Source organism: Trifolium pratense, linkage group LG7, assembly GCF_020283565.1.
Source record: "Trifolium pratense cultivar HEN17-A07 linkage group LG7, ARS_RC_1.1, whole genome shotgun sequence".
Classification (NCBI taxonomy): Eukaryota; Viridiplantae; Streptophyta; class Magnoliopsida; order Fabales; family Fabaceae; genus Trifolium; species Trifolium pratense.
The window spans coordinates 29512703-29527717 of record NC_060065.1 but is presented as its reverse complement, the minus strand read 5'-3'; the positions used below and the strand labels follow the sequence as shown (position 1 = coordinate 29527717).

Genomic DNA, 15015 nt, shown 5'->3' with positions numbered 1-15015 from the left:
ACAAGGTTTAAATATCACATTAGTCCCTGGATGTTCCTGGTTTTTTTGTTTTAGTCCCTGTATGTTTTTTTTTTTAAACAGTCTCTGCATGTCCAATTCCTTTTGGTTTTCGTCTCTCCCATCTCAAAAATGCTGATGTGGCTAACGACATGACATTTGGCATGCTGACGTGCCCCTTTAAGCTTATTCAAACAGCTTATACAATATAAATTAGGTTTTAAGCTATTTTATAAGTTCACACTAATGAAAATTGTATTTTATAAGCTATTTTATCTAAAATGTCAAGTAATTTGAAACGGATGGAGTAATACATAAAAACTACATAAATTATTTGCATAAACTCAAAAATAAGTTAATTCAAACTGTGTTTAAGTTGATGTGCAATTTTAAGCACACTATCATTATAACCAGATTTTTTAACATGTCCTAAACCAATTTTAGCACACTGTGAACAAGTTTTTACACTATATGTTTATGGATTTTAAACTTTTTTACTCTTATATGTTTATGGAGTATATATTTTAAATTTTGTTTTCTATTTGAAAAAAAATTGGTATGTTTAAAAGTAAAACATGTTACAAAATTGTTTTTTTAACAAAAAATTTTTTTTTTAGGGATTTTTTTTTTTTGGTTTTGGTCCTTCATTGAATTTGTTGATTTGTTTTGGTCCTTCATTTGCCACGTCAGCATGTCACATGTCATGCCGTTAGCCACATCAGCATTTTTGAGAGGGGAGGGACGAAAACCAAAAGGAATTGGACATGTAGGAACTGTTTTTTTTAAAAAAAAAACATACAGGGACTAAAACCAAAAAAATGGGAACATACAATGACCAATGTGATATTTAAGCCTAAAAAAAATAGGCTTAAATGCAGTTTTATCCCTCCTGTTTTGAAAAATGCGGAATTTTACCCCCCCCCCCTAATTTATAATTTGTTGGATTTTGCCCCCCGCCAAAATTCTGCACAAAATCTACTTCTGAGCCTCAAGTTAAAAGCTTCGCACAGAACTCAATTTGGATCAATAATTCACCAAACTGGTACCGAAACGACCGCAATCGAGTTAGTTTTCCACAGAATCAAACTCCACTAAATTTGGTGTTACAGAGAGAGATTAATTACCGTTTTAGTGAAGGTATGTTCAAATTAATTATCGTATGAAATTACTACTGGTATTTTCGTCATGCCTCTCACCCTATAGCTCATTTTTGAATACTATTTACATGTATGGAAAGCTAACGAAATTAATCTTGTTGGAATTTCAATTTCGTCGAATTTGGAGTTACGATACGTTCGGTAGACGATGTTGAATTTGAAGGTCACAAGTAGATTTCTGCAGAATTAGTAATTGGACAGATCTTCACTAAAACGGTAATTAATCTCTCTCTATAACTCCAAATTTAGTAGGGTTTGATTATGTGGAAAGCTAACTCGATTACGGTCGTTTAGGTATCAGTTTTATGAATTATTGATCCAAATTGAGTTCTGTGCGAAGCTTTGCATTTGTCGCTCATAAGCAGATTTTGTGTAGAATTTTGGTGGGGGGCAAAATCCAACAAATTATAAAATAGGGGGTAAAATTCCGCATTTTAAAATAGGGGGTAAAATTCCGTATTTTTCAAAACAGGGACGGTAAAACTGCATTTAAGCCAAAAAAATATTGTTGAAAACAATAACTTATTGCAGCGACTTTAGTTGTTGACAAAAATACATATATTTTTTCAGCGACTTTATTTGTTGACAAAAATACATTTTGCAGCGACAATAGTCATTATACAGCATCGATCTTTGTTGTTGCGAAAACACTAATTATGGCAGCAACATTGATTATCCTTGTAAAACTTTTCGTAACGGCATTTATGCCAACGACATGCAGCGATAATTTTGTTGCTGCAAAAAATACATTTTGCAGCAATTTTGTATTTTTCTCAACAACATTTGTCGCCGCCGAATTTTTTTTTCCTTGTAGTGGCCACTAGAATGTCAAATTGATCTTTAACTAAATTTATATTATTGCTTAATATGTACACCAATTATTATTACCACACTCGCACTTTCTTTTCTTTTATTAACTTTTTGCAGAGTTTTGTGATTAAAAGGGTTGTAATTATCATGACATATTATATTTAATTCATCTATAGAGTTGGGAATAGGCCAGGCCAGGCTTTGACAGGTCTGAGTCTGGCCTACGATTTTTCTTCAGGCCTAAGCATGGCCTACGGTCTATCAAATGCAATTTTTTTTTCCTGGCTCGAGCCTTTTTAAAGCTTGGCCTGGCCTTATAGCATGTTTAAAAGTTTGTCTTACATAAATGTCTCTCTATATTTTTTTTTTTTTTTTGAATCACTCTATATAGTGTTTTTAAATAGGTTAAACAGGCCTTAAAGCCTATTTCACATTTAATTGTTATAATTTCTACAACATTAAGAAAAAACTAATAAAATGATTAGCACAAGAATTAAAAGCTAATAAAATAACAAATACGATTACGACAAAGTTAAGTATGCCATAATAAAATTATTATATAAATAATAATTATTAAATATAAACAGGTCGGCCTATCAGACTTTGTAGGCTTTTTTAAAAGTTTGAGCCTGACCTATTTATGTAAATAGGTTTTTTTCAAAGCCTGAGCCTAGCATTTTTAATAAACAGGTCAGACCAGGCTTAAACAAGCTAGGCCGAAGGCGCCTGTAGGCCGTCTGGCCTATTCCCAACCCTATTCGTATATGGCAAGTTAATAGTAAATCCAAAATTTATTCAAAATCGTGTGTGTATATATATATATATATATATATATATATATATATATATATATATATATATATATGTATGCCATAATTTTTTTTTGAGCAAATATATGCCATAATTATATTGTATGAATTTAGAAAAAAAATTATTGTATCTAAAATATGAATAGTACGACGATACACATTTTTTTTTTTTGACGCAAAGAAAACTTATGTCATTTCATTCATAATAATAGTAGCAATACAATGAGGGATTACATTAAAAGTATTGCGATAAGCATGGGATAAAGCTGCTCGTTCGAGTGCATGAGCGCTACCGTTTGCTTGACGCCTAGTAAAAACGACTATGAAGTCATTATAGTGATGAAGTAAGGTTCGACAATTTTGAATGATTGAACCATACTCCGATTGGTTGATACTCATCTTGTTCACATCATCCACAACAATCTTACAATCTAGTTCAAAGACAACTTTATTATAACCCAAGCTAGCAACCCATTGTATACCTTGATATAAGCTCCACGCTTCTGCTTCCTGTGCTGTCATAACAGCACATGAAGATGTGGTAATGACAGTACGACGATACACATATTAAAAGGGATGTTGAACTTTTTTGGTAATAAAAGATGTTGCTATATCATATATTTAATGCAGCTATGTGTAGAATGATTTGAATATTACAATTACAATTAATATTTTATTTATATTAGCAGGTACATTTATTATTACATTGATTTTTTTAAATGTCTTTTTACCCCCTGCAAAATTAAGGATTTTTCGTTTATCACTCTGCGCAAATATTTTTTCCGTTTACCCCCTCCAATGTCAAGATTTTTTCATTTTGCTCCCTAGATAGACAAGTGGGTATCTGACTGTGCATCTTTGCTGACGTGGCATGCACACGTGGAAATGCATTAAATTTTTTTTAAAAAAAAAAACATAATTCTTAAAACTTTATTATTCTTTTTTTAATAATTTTAAAAAATAAATTTAACAAATAAATTTTAAAAATAATAAACTTATTTTTAAAAAATTATTTTCTATTATTTTTACAAATTTATAAAATTTAAGTATTAATTTTTTTTACAGTAAAAAATAATAATAATAAATTTTTAAGAATTTTTTTAAAAAATAATAATAATTTTTTCAATTTTTTTTTTAAAAAAAATATTAACTGACGTGGATTTTTAAAAATAAATATAAATTTAATGTATTTCCACGTGTGCATGCCACGTCAAATTTTTTTCATCTAGGGGCAAAATGAAAAAATCTTGACATTGCAGGGAGATAAACGAAAAATCTCTGATTTTGTAGGGGGGTAAATAGGCATTTACCCTTAAATTAAATTACCAAATATTGTTTTTGTTCCCTATAAAAAAGTTACTACATGTTTGAGTTCATACAAAAATTTTATGCATGCAATTTTAGTCTCTACTATTTTTTTAAATTATTTAATATTTAATTATCATTAAATATTTTAATTTTTGAATAATTTTTTTCAATCATGTTTAGAATACTATAATTCTTTAATGCAGTTATGTTCCGTATAATTTTATATGGACCGAAACATTTTTTTTATAGGTGCCAAAAACAAAATTTCATAATTTTATAGAGATCAAAAACAAAATTTAATAATTCTATGAGAATATATATTACTGTTTTTATGTAATTTCTACTATAGCCTATATTTCTACTCATATATCAATATAAAAACCTTCATTTTGAGGTTTATTTTGAGTTTTGAAACTTCACAAATATTATGATAATTTGGTCTCTGAATACACGAGGATGAACATTTTACATGTAAATTTTACATTTAAATGGGTGAATGTTTAATATAAACTATATAATATTCTACAAGAACATATATTTCATATTTTCAACTCATACATCAATACGGAAGCATATTTTTTATTGTAATTTCTACGGGAAGGTATATTTCTTCGTATGCATTAATACATATGACTTTTTTATTTATTTATAATTTCTACTTTTTTTACGCATTATAATTTCTACTTAGATCTATATTTTTACTCATATATTAATACGAAAACCTATTTATTTTATAATTTTTATAGAATCTATATTTTTTAGGCATATATTAATAGGGAGACTACTTCTTTTTTTTTTTTTTTAATTTCAACAGGAACCTATATATTTCTACTTAAATATTAATACGGGAATCAATTTTTATTTTTGTTATTTATATTGTAGTATATATTTTTACTCATATATTGATACACAAGTTTTTTCAAAGTCTCTTCCATATATTCCATAGAGAAGTTATTTTCAATCAACTTTATAATTTGTTTAGTGAGGCTTTTTCAAAAAAAAAATTTGTTTAGTGAGGAATAATATGAACAACAATTATGATACATTTTTACCTAAAAAAAAAAACTACGATACATTTTAAATTTTTTATCACAAAGTTGGTTTTGAAAATTTTCCTTAAGAAGATCTATGACACTATACTTAAATTTTACAGTTAGTTTTTATCACAAAGTGTTATTTTAATTATTAAATTTTATACGAATATAAATATTTATGTAGTTGTCGATAATTATCTTCTATTAGCAATTAAAATTTTAATTTTTCACTTTAAAATAAAATATATTATTTATAAGTCAATAAATCTACAAACACATTTTTACCCGTGCTTGGCACAGGTCTGAATACTATTATATTTTATATGCCGAGGTCGGAGTTCGAACCCCAAACACTCCACTTATCTACCTTTAAGAGTGAAATTTCTCACCTCTAGATTACCTGACAAAAAAAATAGTATAATTCTCTTCGCCGAATCATTTTACTTGTCATCAATTCTATCTCGATAACTCCTCTTGCATCTCATCAACTTTAAGTCAACAATTGTTTTTCCTATTTAGCTCATAAAGAAGGTAAATTTAATATTTAATTATATATATTATGCTATTATTAGTCGTACAAATTCCTACCAAATAGAAAAAAAGGTAAATTTATGTGATCAAAGAAGGTGGATCATTCACATTTACATATGAAAAAAATTTAGAAAAAATTTTAGTTGAAAAGAAAGAATTCTTCTTTGAGACTCCAAATTTTTTTCAATTGAGATTATTAACCTTTAAATAGTCGTGTGTATATGCCGATAAATATTTTTTTGGAAAAAAGTTTCAGATATTTTTTCGGGAAAAATATCGATTTTGTTCTGAAAAAAGTTTTCGATTTTTCTGGAAAAAAGTTTTCGATATTTTTTCTGAATAAAAGTTTATGATATTTTTTTTGGAAAAAAAGTTCCCGATGTTTCCGATCTTTTTTCGGGGAAAAAAGTTTTGATTTTAGATAAAAACAATTCTGGAGTTTTTTATAGAAAAAAAATTCCGATCATTTTTCGGGAAAAAAGTTTCCGATTTTTTTCGGGAAAACAATTTTGATATTTTTCGGAAAAAAAGTTTCCGATATTTTTTCGTGAAAAAATTTTCGATTTTTTTTTCAGGAAAAAAGTTTCCTATTTTTTCGGGAAAAACATTTTTAAAAAATATGGTTTAAAACCAAGTTTTCAAAAATAAACTGGTTTTTATTAAAAAAAATCAGTTTTAAAACAGTTATCTGAAACTAAATCGGTTTAAAGATGTAAACTGGTTCTAAACCGATTTTGAATCGAACTGTAACTGATTTTAGAAATAAACCGATTTTTATAAAAAAAAAATGGTTTCAATTACTGAACTGAACCATTTATATGGTCCAGTAGAGTTCATGAACCATAAACACCCCTACAAGCACGGTTTAACATTTTTTTTTTCAATCGTAATAACCAAACAAATTTTCTTTTTTCAATGATAGTCATTTTGTATGAGTAATAAAAAAATAAAAAGTCTCCGCTTAACTAAGTTGGTAGGGACATCAGCATTTTATATGTAGAGCCAGAGTTCGAACGTCGGACACGATAAAAAAAATATTGTGCAAAAAAAAAAAAATATAAAAAAAAAACCGCTCCCTCCTTTTCTCTGTACTACTCTCTGTTGCTTCGTCTTCAGTGTGTGTTGGTCACCCTTTCATTCTCCGTTCAAACTCCCTCCCTCTCTCTCTCTCTCTCTCTCTCTCTCTCTCTCTCTCATTTTCTTCTGTTTTCACCAAAACACTGTTCATGATCATAAGCAAAAAATGAACTTTTTCAGTCAAGTTTTGAAATTTTCATGTCATTTCATAGATTTTAGGCTTTTAATCTAAACCCTTTTGAATAAAGTTTAAAACTTTTCTGTTTATTACTTCTTTTATCATCATGTTACTTGTTTCGTTGGATGAACTTATCATCATTTCATAGATATAAGTGCTTAAGTAGAGTAGTATTTTTTCTGTTCATCTTTTTCACAGAAACATTTATGTGAAGAAATTTTTGTACGCATTTATTCTTTTCATTTGAAAAGAAGTAAAGAGGAAGAAAATTTCTGTTTTGTTAGCCAAACCAAACCCAGATTTTTACTTTTTGATTTCGATGAAGCCTAATCGGAATATTAACAAGTTAGGTTTATTTGTGATTTCAGTTTTTGCCATAGGTTGTCAATGAAGTACTGACATTTTTGTTGTTCTTATGACAGGATCATGAATAGGAAGAAAACACCAATTTCTTCTTTGACTAGGAATCAGCTTTATTCTCCTAGTCCAAATCTATCCTTTGGAAGGAATTTGACAAAAAATGAGCTTGGTGGTGTCGTATTTGGTTGCAAGAATATGACGATTAACGAATGTTTAAACAAACAACTATTTGGTAAGTCATTTTTCATGTGATTGTTTTTCTTGTGATTAATACCATGTGTGGTTTTCATGACTCATGAGTATGAATCTTAGAACACTAAGGGGGTTGTGTAGCTCAACTGGTTTGAGTTAAGGGTTAAAGGAGTTAAGGAGTTAAAGGTCTCTCTCGGGTTTAAGTCCCGGTAAAGGTGAAAAATATTAAGATTAACAACGAATTACTAACGTTGGCCATTTCAAGAAAATAAAAAGATCACTTACATTACAAAGCATTTTGAAGTTGATTGTGTTATTCACTATAAATAACATGGAACCACTTATAAAGTTAGATGTTTACTTGAACATGATTACATGATGCTTGCATTTTGTTTTTTATGCTACAAGATTATTGGTATTGGTTACTGAGTTTTCACTTTTTAGGCATTTTGGATAGGATTGTGAACTCTAACTCATGGAACTTTTATTTGTTTCAACAGGCTTACCTGCTGCACACTACTCCTATGTGAAGAATATTCATCCTGGGCTGCCTCTCTTCCTGTTTAACTATAGTGACAGGACGCTTCATGGAATTTTTGAGGCGGCGGGTGATGGAAGAATGTATATCGACCGCTATGCATGGACCAATGACGGTTCAGATGTAACACAGTTTCCGGCTCAGGTAAAACTTTCTTGTTGGAACTATGGATTATTATTCATTACTCATGAAAAGTAACTAATGTGTATATGCTTCTGTTTTTAATTTTCAAGGTGCGGATTCGACTGCAATTACACTGCCGGCCACTAACTGAAGAAAAGTTTAAACATATAATTGCCGAGAACTACTACATGCATAACCATTTCTGGTTTGAACTCGACCATGGACAAACAAGCCGGCTGATTGCCTTATTGAGACCCTTGGCAATCACCCCTGCTAAGTCTGCCAAACCCTCGCCATTTGCCCCTGCTAAATCTGGGCCTGCTAATTATGTTCCGCAGAATACAAATCGAGCAACTGTATCCCGACCTCTTCCATCGCATGATCCTTCTTGGAAATCTAAAACCTTTAAAATGCTTGAATCAGAGTTAGAGGAGCATCATTCTACCCGCTCAAGTATGATATCAGGTTCCAATGACAGTGATTTATTAGATGAATGCTTTAAGCCATTGGATACCTTGGATACCCGTTCAACTGATAAGGAGGAAGCAGCACCAAATGAGAAGGACCTCGCATGGATGAAACTAAAGGAATTTGCTGTTGCTCGTGAAAATCAGAATCTAAGTTGGGATAACAATGTAACTGATACTCCTTATGCGGGTGAGAATTGGTCTGAAGAAAAGCATTCAGAGGACAAGGAAGAGAATCCTAGTTCTCCATTACAGAAGGAGGAGAGTTCCAGTTATCCATCTGAGAAGGAGGAGAATTCTAGCTCTCCATTTGAGCATCAATTCGACATAGCTCAGGTAGTTGAGAATGTTCGTTAACTGTCATTATATGTAAACTAATATATTAATTTTTTTTTTTTTACAAACAACTAACTGGTGATGTATCTATATTCTACAGTTGGTGCAAGAGATAAAAGCACTGGCGGATTTCAAAACAACGCAAGCTGAAAAAAATAATTACCTGGAGCAAAAGCTGGTAATATCAAGAGGCAGAATTGTCTGGTTATTGAAGTGCACTTTGTGAATATGCCTTTTCTCATATCACTATTGGCTTGTTTTTTTTTCCATTCAGATAGAGGCAGAATTGCAAATTCAGCTTCTGAAAGACCGTTGTGCACTGTTGGAATCTACACATGATATTCCTCCGACAAATGTTGAGGAGAAAGTAATCAGTCCAACTGCTGAGCTGCATTTAGATGCCAAAGATTCATTTTATTTAATAGGCGGCTCATATGGAGAATCGTCTATAGCACACATGGATATGTTTTGTACTTCTCAGAATGTGATCAAATCTCTCAAGCCTATGAACTGTCTCCGATCATATGCTTCAGTTGTAGAGTTCAATGGTCAGATTTATGTTTTCGGTGGTGGAGATGACCGTGTTTGGTTTGACTCAGGTATGAGATCTTACTATGGTTTTGAATTTGTTATTTTTACAATGAGATGAAGTTTCTGTTAACCATTTTTGGCTTATGTCTGTAGTCGAATCATACAACCCAATTTCTGATAACTGGACCTTGTGTCCCTCTATGAACCGAAAGAAAGGGAGCTTGTCTGGTGCTGCTTTGAACGATAAAATATTTGCTGTTGGAGGTGGCAATGGTCTTGAGTCCTTCTCAGACGTCGAGATGCTTGATTTTGACATTGGGCGGTGGATCCCCACACGTTCAATGCTAGACAAGGTAAATTGAGTCTTTCAAATGTTAAATATTCATTGCTTGATTGAGATCCAAGCAGTATAATTACGGATAACCAAAAACAAAGGGAGAGTTTATGTGATTTTTTAGGTGTAATCTTCTTACCATGACAACTGGATTAACTGTATTACATGCTGCTTTTCATTTACATTTTACTTCATATGTTTTTATTTTTATATTTTTCACAAGACATGACATGTAGCTAAGGTCTAGGATGTTATAGGAAATTTTATATATGCTTGCATCAAGTAACACAATCAAGCTTATTGCCTTTAGTACTTCGGTGTGAGTGAGTCACCTCTAGGATGTGAACTAACAGCTCGGCCTAAAAGATGTCTGTTCTTCTCAGTCACATTATAGAATAAATAAAATAATCATTTGGATAATTTCTTTGAAAAGCATACAAAATTGTTGAAGTTAATGCTTGAATGCTCTTCGTATTTCCAGAGATTTACTCTTGCGGCAGTGGAACTCAATGGTGCAATTTACGCTACTGGTGGATATGATGGAAATTACTATTTAAAGTAATTTTTATAATTTGATTTCCGTTTAATTGATTTGTATATGTTGTTAAAAAATTTGTCATGTAAACATGGTTGATCTAAATATGATTTTATTTTTTACTTATATATAATTAGATGTATTTTACTATGAAGCACAAACACTCTTCATATTAGGCGTGTCCCAATGTCAGACACACGTTGGTGTCGACACCGACACTGACAGATATGATTACATTGAATTATCTGTGTCCGGTGTCTGTATTCGTGCTTCATAGGTATTAATGGTCAAGTCTATGGTACACAAGTGAGACACGTCTTGCACCATGCACAAATTTGTTTTCACCATTGGATCAATAAATCTCACCGTTGGATCAAATGAGGTGTAGTGATACATTGATCCAATGGTGGAAAACAAATTTGTGTATGGTACAAGACTTATTTAAGTTGTGCTTAATAGACAAAGCCGTATTTTTTATTTATTTATATTTGTACATTTGTACTAATATCAGTGACTCTTCTACATAATTGCAGTTCTGCGGAAAGATTTGATCCTAGGGAACATGCTTGGTCCAAAATAGCAAACATGAATACAAACCGGGGCTGTCATGCAATGGTTGTTCTAAATGAAAAATTGTGAGTTAAACATTGTTTCTTCTTCTTGATTGCCTTTAATATTGACATAGTAGCAATGAGGAATTGCACAAGTGTCCTTGGAATGTTTTGCAATATGTTGTCAGAGTCGTCCCTAACATTTTTGGTGCCCTATGCAAATTAAGAATTTGGCTATTTTTTTAATGGAAAATACTAACAGGTCCCTGAGTCACTAGTTAAGAAACCAAAAGTAGTAAAGTTGTCTTGGAATTTGTGTAGTAAACGTTTTTAAAATGTAAAATATACTTTTTTAATGTAAAATTTACTACTTTTGAGTTCCTTAACTAGTGCCCCGGGCACAGGGGCGGACCTGTTCAAGGCATGGTGTGGCTATAGCCACACCAGCCCAAGCCCATATTTTTTTAAAAAAATAAATAAATTATTTTATAAATTATTTTAAATTATTCTTTATACATATTCATACAAATATTAATGTAAATATCAGTTTAGAGTTTATTATTGATGATTGAAAGTCTCTCGTACACATATTAGTTTAAGTATTAGTGAAAATATCTGTAGTATATTGGGTAAAATTAGCAATTGAACTATCATATAATGACATAAAAAATATATGTTTAATTAATATTTAATTTTTTCAAGTAAGATAATATAGGTAAAATTGGAATAAAAATTAATAAGTTTTAAGCTAATTGATAAGCTAGTATAATTTTGGGTTCTATATATTTTGGTTCAAAGTAGTATTTTGCGAAGCATCAAACAATAATGATATGCATGAATTTTTTGAATATAAATTTTGTGATTTTTTGGATATAGTTTGTTGGTTTCGTTTTTTTAATAGAAATTCTCTGGTTTGTTTATTTGTTGTTGCTCTTTTTTTGGATATAGATGTTCTATTAGTAGTAATCTCATATATTGTTTGTTGTTTAACTAAGCTATCAAAATAAAAAAAAAATTCCATTAGTGCCTAAGCTTTTTAGCCCCACTAGTAATTTATGTCTGGGTCCGCCCCTGCCCGGGCACTAGTTGGCATGACCCTTTTTTTATAACCTATTGAAATGATGGTGACTTAAATTTATCTGTTCAAGGGTTTCTATTTTATAATGAATCAAATTTAGGTTGGGACAATTTATAGTGAATCAAATTTAGGTTATGACTTTTTATTAGATATATGCATAGCTGGTACAATTTATCAAATTTGATAGGGTTTTGTTTTTGTTATATTATTATATTTTTTAATACACACACTTACTAAGAAAATAAATAAATTGGTGTCCATAAAAATTTGGAGCCCTTTGCGGTCTCCTCCTGAACACCTTCCGGACCGCCCCTGTGTGTAACACTTAACTCTACCTATATCTTTGTATTATTTGTCTGAAAATCTATATATGCAGTAAGGTTCATTTGGTAAATCTTTGAATTTGAGTTGAGTTAGAATCGGCTTGTAAGGTGACATATGTCTCTCACTTATAAACACATTTGCAAATCATATCTTATACAATATGAGACTCTCAACACACTCCATCATGCGCAAGACTCGATATCTTGTGCATTATTACTTGAGTGGTCTGAGGGTCTCCTATCTGATCTTGGATACGCTATGAAATCAGCTTGTAAGGTGAGAGGTGCCTCCCACTTATAAACAAATTTCGGGTCATATCCAATGTAAGACTCTCAACAATAGGTATTAACATGGTAAACTTGCATATAGATAAAACTATTGTTATTTCTAGTTAGAGACTTACCTTTCTTATCATGCAATGTTCTGTTCTTGGTTGAAACATGTTTTACTTAAACTACTTCATTCCCCGCACATAGGTACACATTAGGAGGATTTGATGGAGAAACAATGGTTTCAAGTGTTGAGGTCTTTGATCCTCGTCTCGAGAAATGGATGGTGGAGGAAGCAATAATGAATCATGCTAGGGGGTATTTTGCTGCTGCAACGGTCAAAGATTCCATCTTTGTGATTGGAGGTGTTAATGGTTGTCAGACTATGGTAGATACTGTAAGTAAATCTATTAACATTAGTCTTTTACCTTTGATGATACACTTAGTATTAGTCTCACTCTCACATTCATATATTACATACACACACAGGTTGAGAATTATGAGGAAGGTAAAGGATGGAAGGAAGTTTATACATCGCCAAATATGAAGAGGTCTTTCATGTCAGCTATTGCCTGCAGTCATTAATGACAGAATGTTGTTCCATGATCGCAGAGATGCTCTTCACCGTGCTATTGTTTTTGTAAAGTGTAGGATCGAAATACTTTTGCATGAATCTGAATGCGCTTTTGATAGACCAACTGCTACTTTTTTGTTAAGGTTTTGTGTCTGATAGCGCCATGTATAATTAACAGGGTTAGTCATATAAAACTTGAGCCAAAATTAAAATGATTATGGACCTAACCTGCATCATTAAGATCATCACCACAAGAGGAAAAAGTATTAGAACAAAAGCAACAGACAATATTAGATGACCAAATAACCAGTTTATAAGCTTGCAGGACATCTTTAATTTGAAGCCCTCAAACCAAATTTAGGCACCAAATAACCTGAATCCCTGTAACATATATGCAATGTAAGCTCAGCACACAAATTCATGACTTCTGGTATAACTTATATGCAACATGTTGGGACAAGTTTCAAATGTGAGGGAAGTTGGTAAAGAAATAAACACAAGTGTGAACTAATTTTCCAGTGGTATATATTCTACCGTAAGATATTTTTCAGTAATATATTTTCTACCGGAAAATATCCTTTACTAGTGTATTTTGTATGACTAAGCAATACGGGAAAAAGAGCAATTCACGACATCTTTTGGACCTTGAACAAACCAGTTGGGTCACGAAAGGGCAGCCGGGGGATTATTCATGTTAGGTTGAGAGCAATCATACAAGTGAGTTGGACACCATATAATCTTAAGACATTAGGTTTATGAGTCCTCTAACTTATAAAATACTCAACCCCCACTTTTCCAAGCAATGTGAGACTTAATTCACCTCACACTTGCCACAACAAATCCTCAGATCCTATCTGTTTCAATTCAATTCGATCAACTTCCGGTCTATTCTGCTCTAGCAACATAAAAAAATTAATATGTGCCGCTCTTTCTAAAGACTCTAGCTATATATGTTTCCTTAGCATACAAAATATTCAAGATTTCATTTGGTTGGATCATATTATACTCTGAACAAACGCACCTCTTCAAAAGATTATTTGACAATCAAGCCTACGAATTTTCGACCAAGACAACAGAAAGCATAAAATACATCAGCTTCATCCTGGAAGCATATAGTAGTTAAACACATGTGAGAATTAACAGATAAGAATTGCTACAAAGTGGTTGGTTGCATTTAGTTAATGACTCTTTTTAAAAGAATTGAAAGCATACTATGATATATGATCATATAGCAATTCAATGACATTTCATTCATCTTTAGAATACAAAGATTATAACTGCAACAGCAGGTAACATTACATCATAATTGCGCAATTTTGGATATTGAAAATAACATATACAAAACCCCTAAAGAAATAGAGTACCTGAGAACTGAGTTGTTACTTTACATACCGGAAACAGAATTCAGCGTCTTTTACGTAACTCAAGCAATCGTTCGAGAGTTTCTAAAGACCATGTTTCGTCATTTTGGGCATAGACCTTTTGATTCCGAGAGTCATTACGATGCTGACATTGCCAAAGCCATATATTTGATGACCATTGTGCATTCTACCAGGTTTAAGTTTGAAAAGTAAACCATTATCTTGAGCATAGGCCTCAATGAGTTCTTTCATGCTCATTTCATTCGCACCATCATCGGCTTTGACAGCATCGGCCAAGCTTGCAGCAGCCTGTTGTTGAGAAGAGGCTGCTGCTATCTTCTCCTTCAGAACAGGTTGCACCACCTCCATACCTTCAACAGCCTGATTCATCATATCAAGACTGCATTTGAGCTTGTCTAGAATACTTTCATTTGCCAAAATTTCGTGAAAATACTAAAAGACTAATATAAAAAATTATTTATTTATATAATATCAAATTTCTATAAAATTTTCGCCTTAAGTTTCAAAATTTGTACACGCA

The 15015-nt window shown here is 31.6% G+C and overlaps 1 protein-coding gene across 1 annotated transcript; it reads left to right on the top strand.

Moving 5' to 3' along the window:
• The first annotated feature begins 6765 nt into the window (after positions 1 to 6765).
• On the top strand, positions 6766 to 13446 carry LOC123894400. The gene is made up of 11 exons (XM_045944395.1): positions 6766 to 7246; positions 7324 to 7493; positions 7954 to 8135; positions 8225 to 8917; positions 9018 to 9095; positions 9192 to 9516; positions 9602 to 9801; positions 10264 to 10340; positions 10851 to 10952; positions 12747 to 12936; positions 13029 to 13446. The coding sequence occupies exons 1-11, from the start codon at positions 7221 to 7223 to the stop codon at positions 13122 to 13124; spliced, it is 2139 nt and encodes a 712-aa protein (XP_045800351.1). The 5' UTR covers positions 6766 to 7220; the 3' UTR covers positions 13125 to 13446.
• The last annotated feature ends 1569 nt before the right edge of the window (positions 13447 to 15015 follow it).

What these genes read in the sequence shown, in the direction of transcription:
- LOC123894400 (XM_045944395.1), top strand. Translation starts at nt 7,221, where the DNA reads ATGAAGCCTAATCGGAATATTAACAA. An exon ending in ATTACCTGGAGCAAAAGCTG is followed by an intron (nt 9,096 to 9,191) that starts GTAATATCAAGA and finishes TTTTCCATTCAG; the next exon opens with ATAGAGGCAGAATTGCAAAT. An exon ending in GTCAGACTATGGTAGATACT is followed by an intron (nt 12,937 to 13,028) that starts GTAAGTAAATCT and finishes ATACACACACAG; the next exon opens with GTTGAGAATTATGAGGAAGG.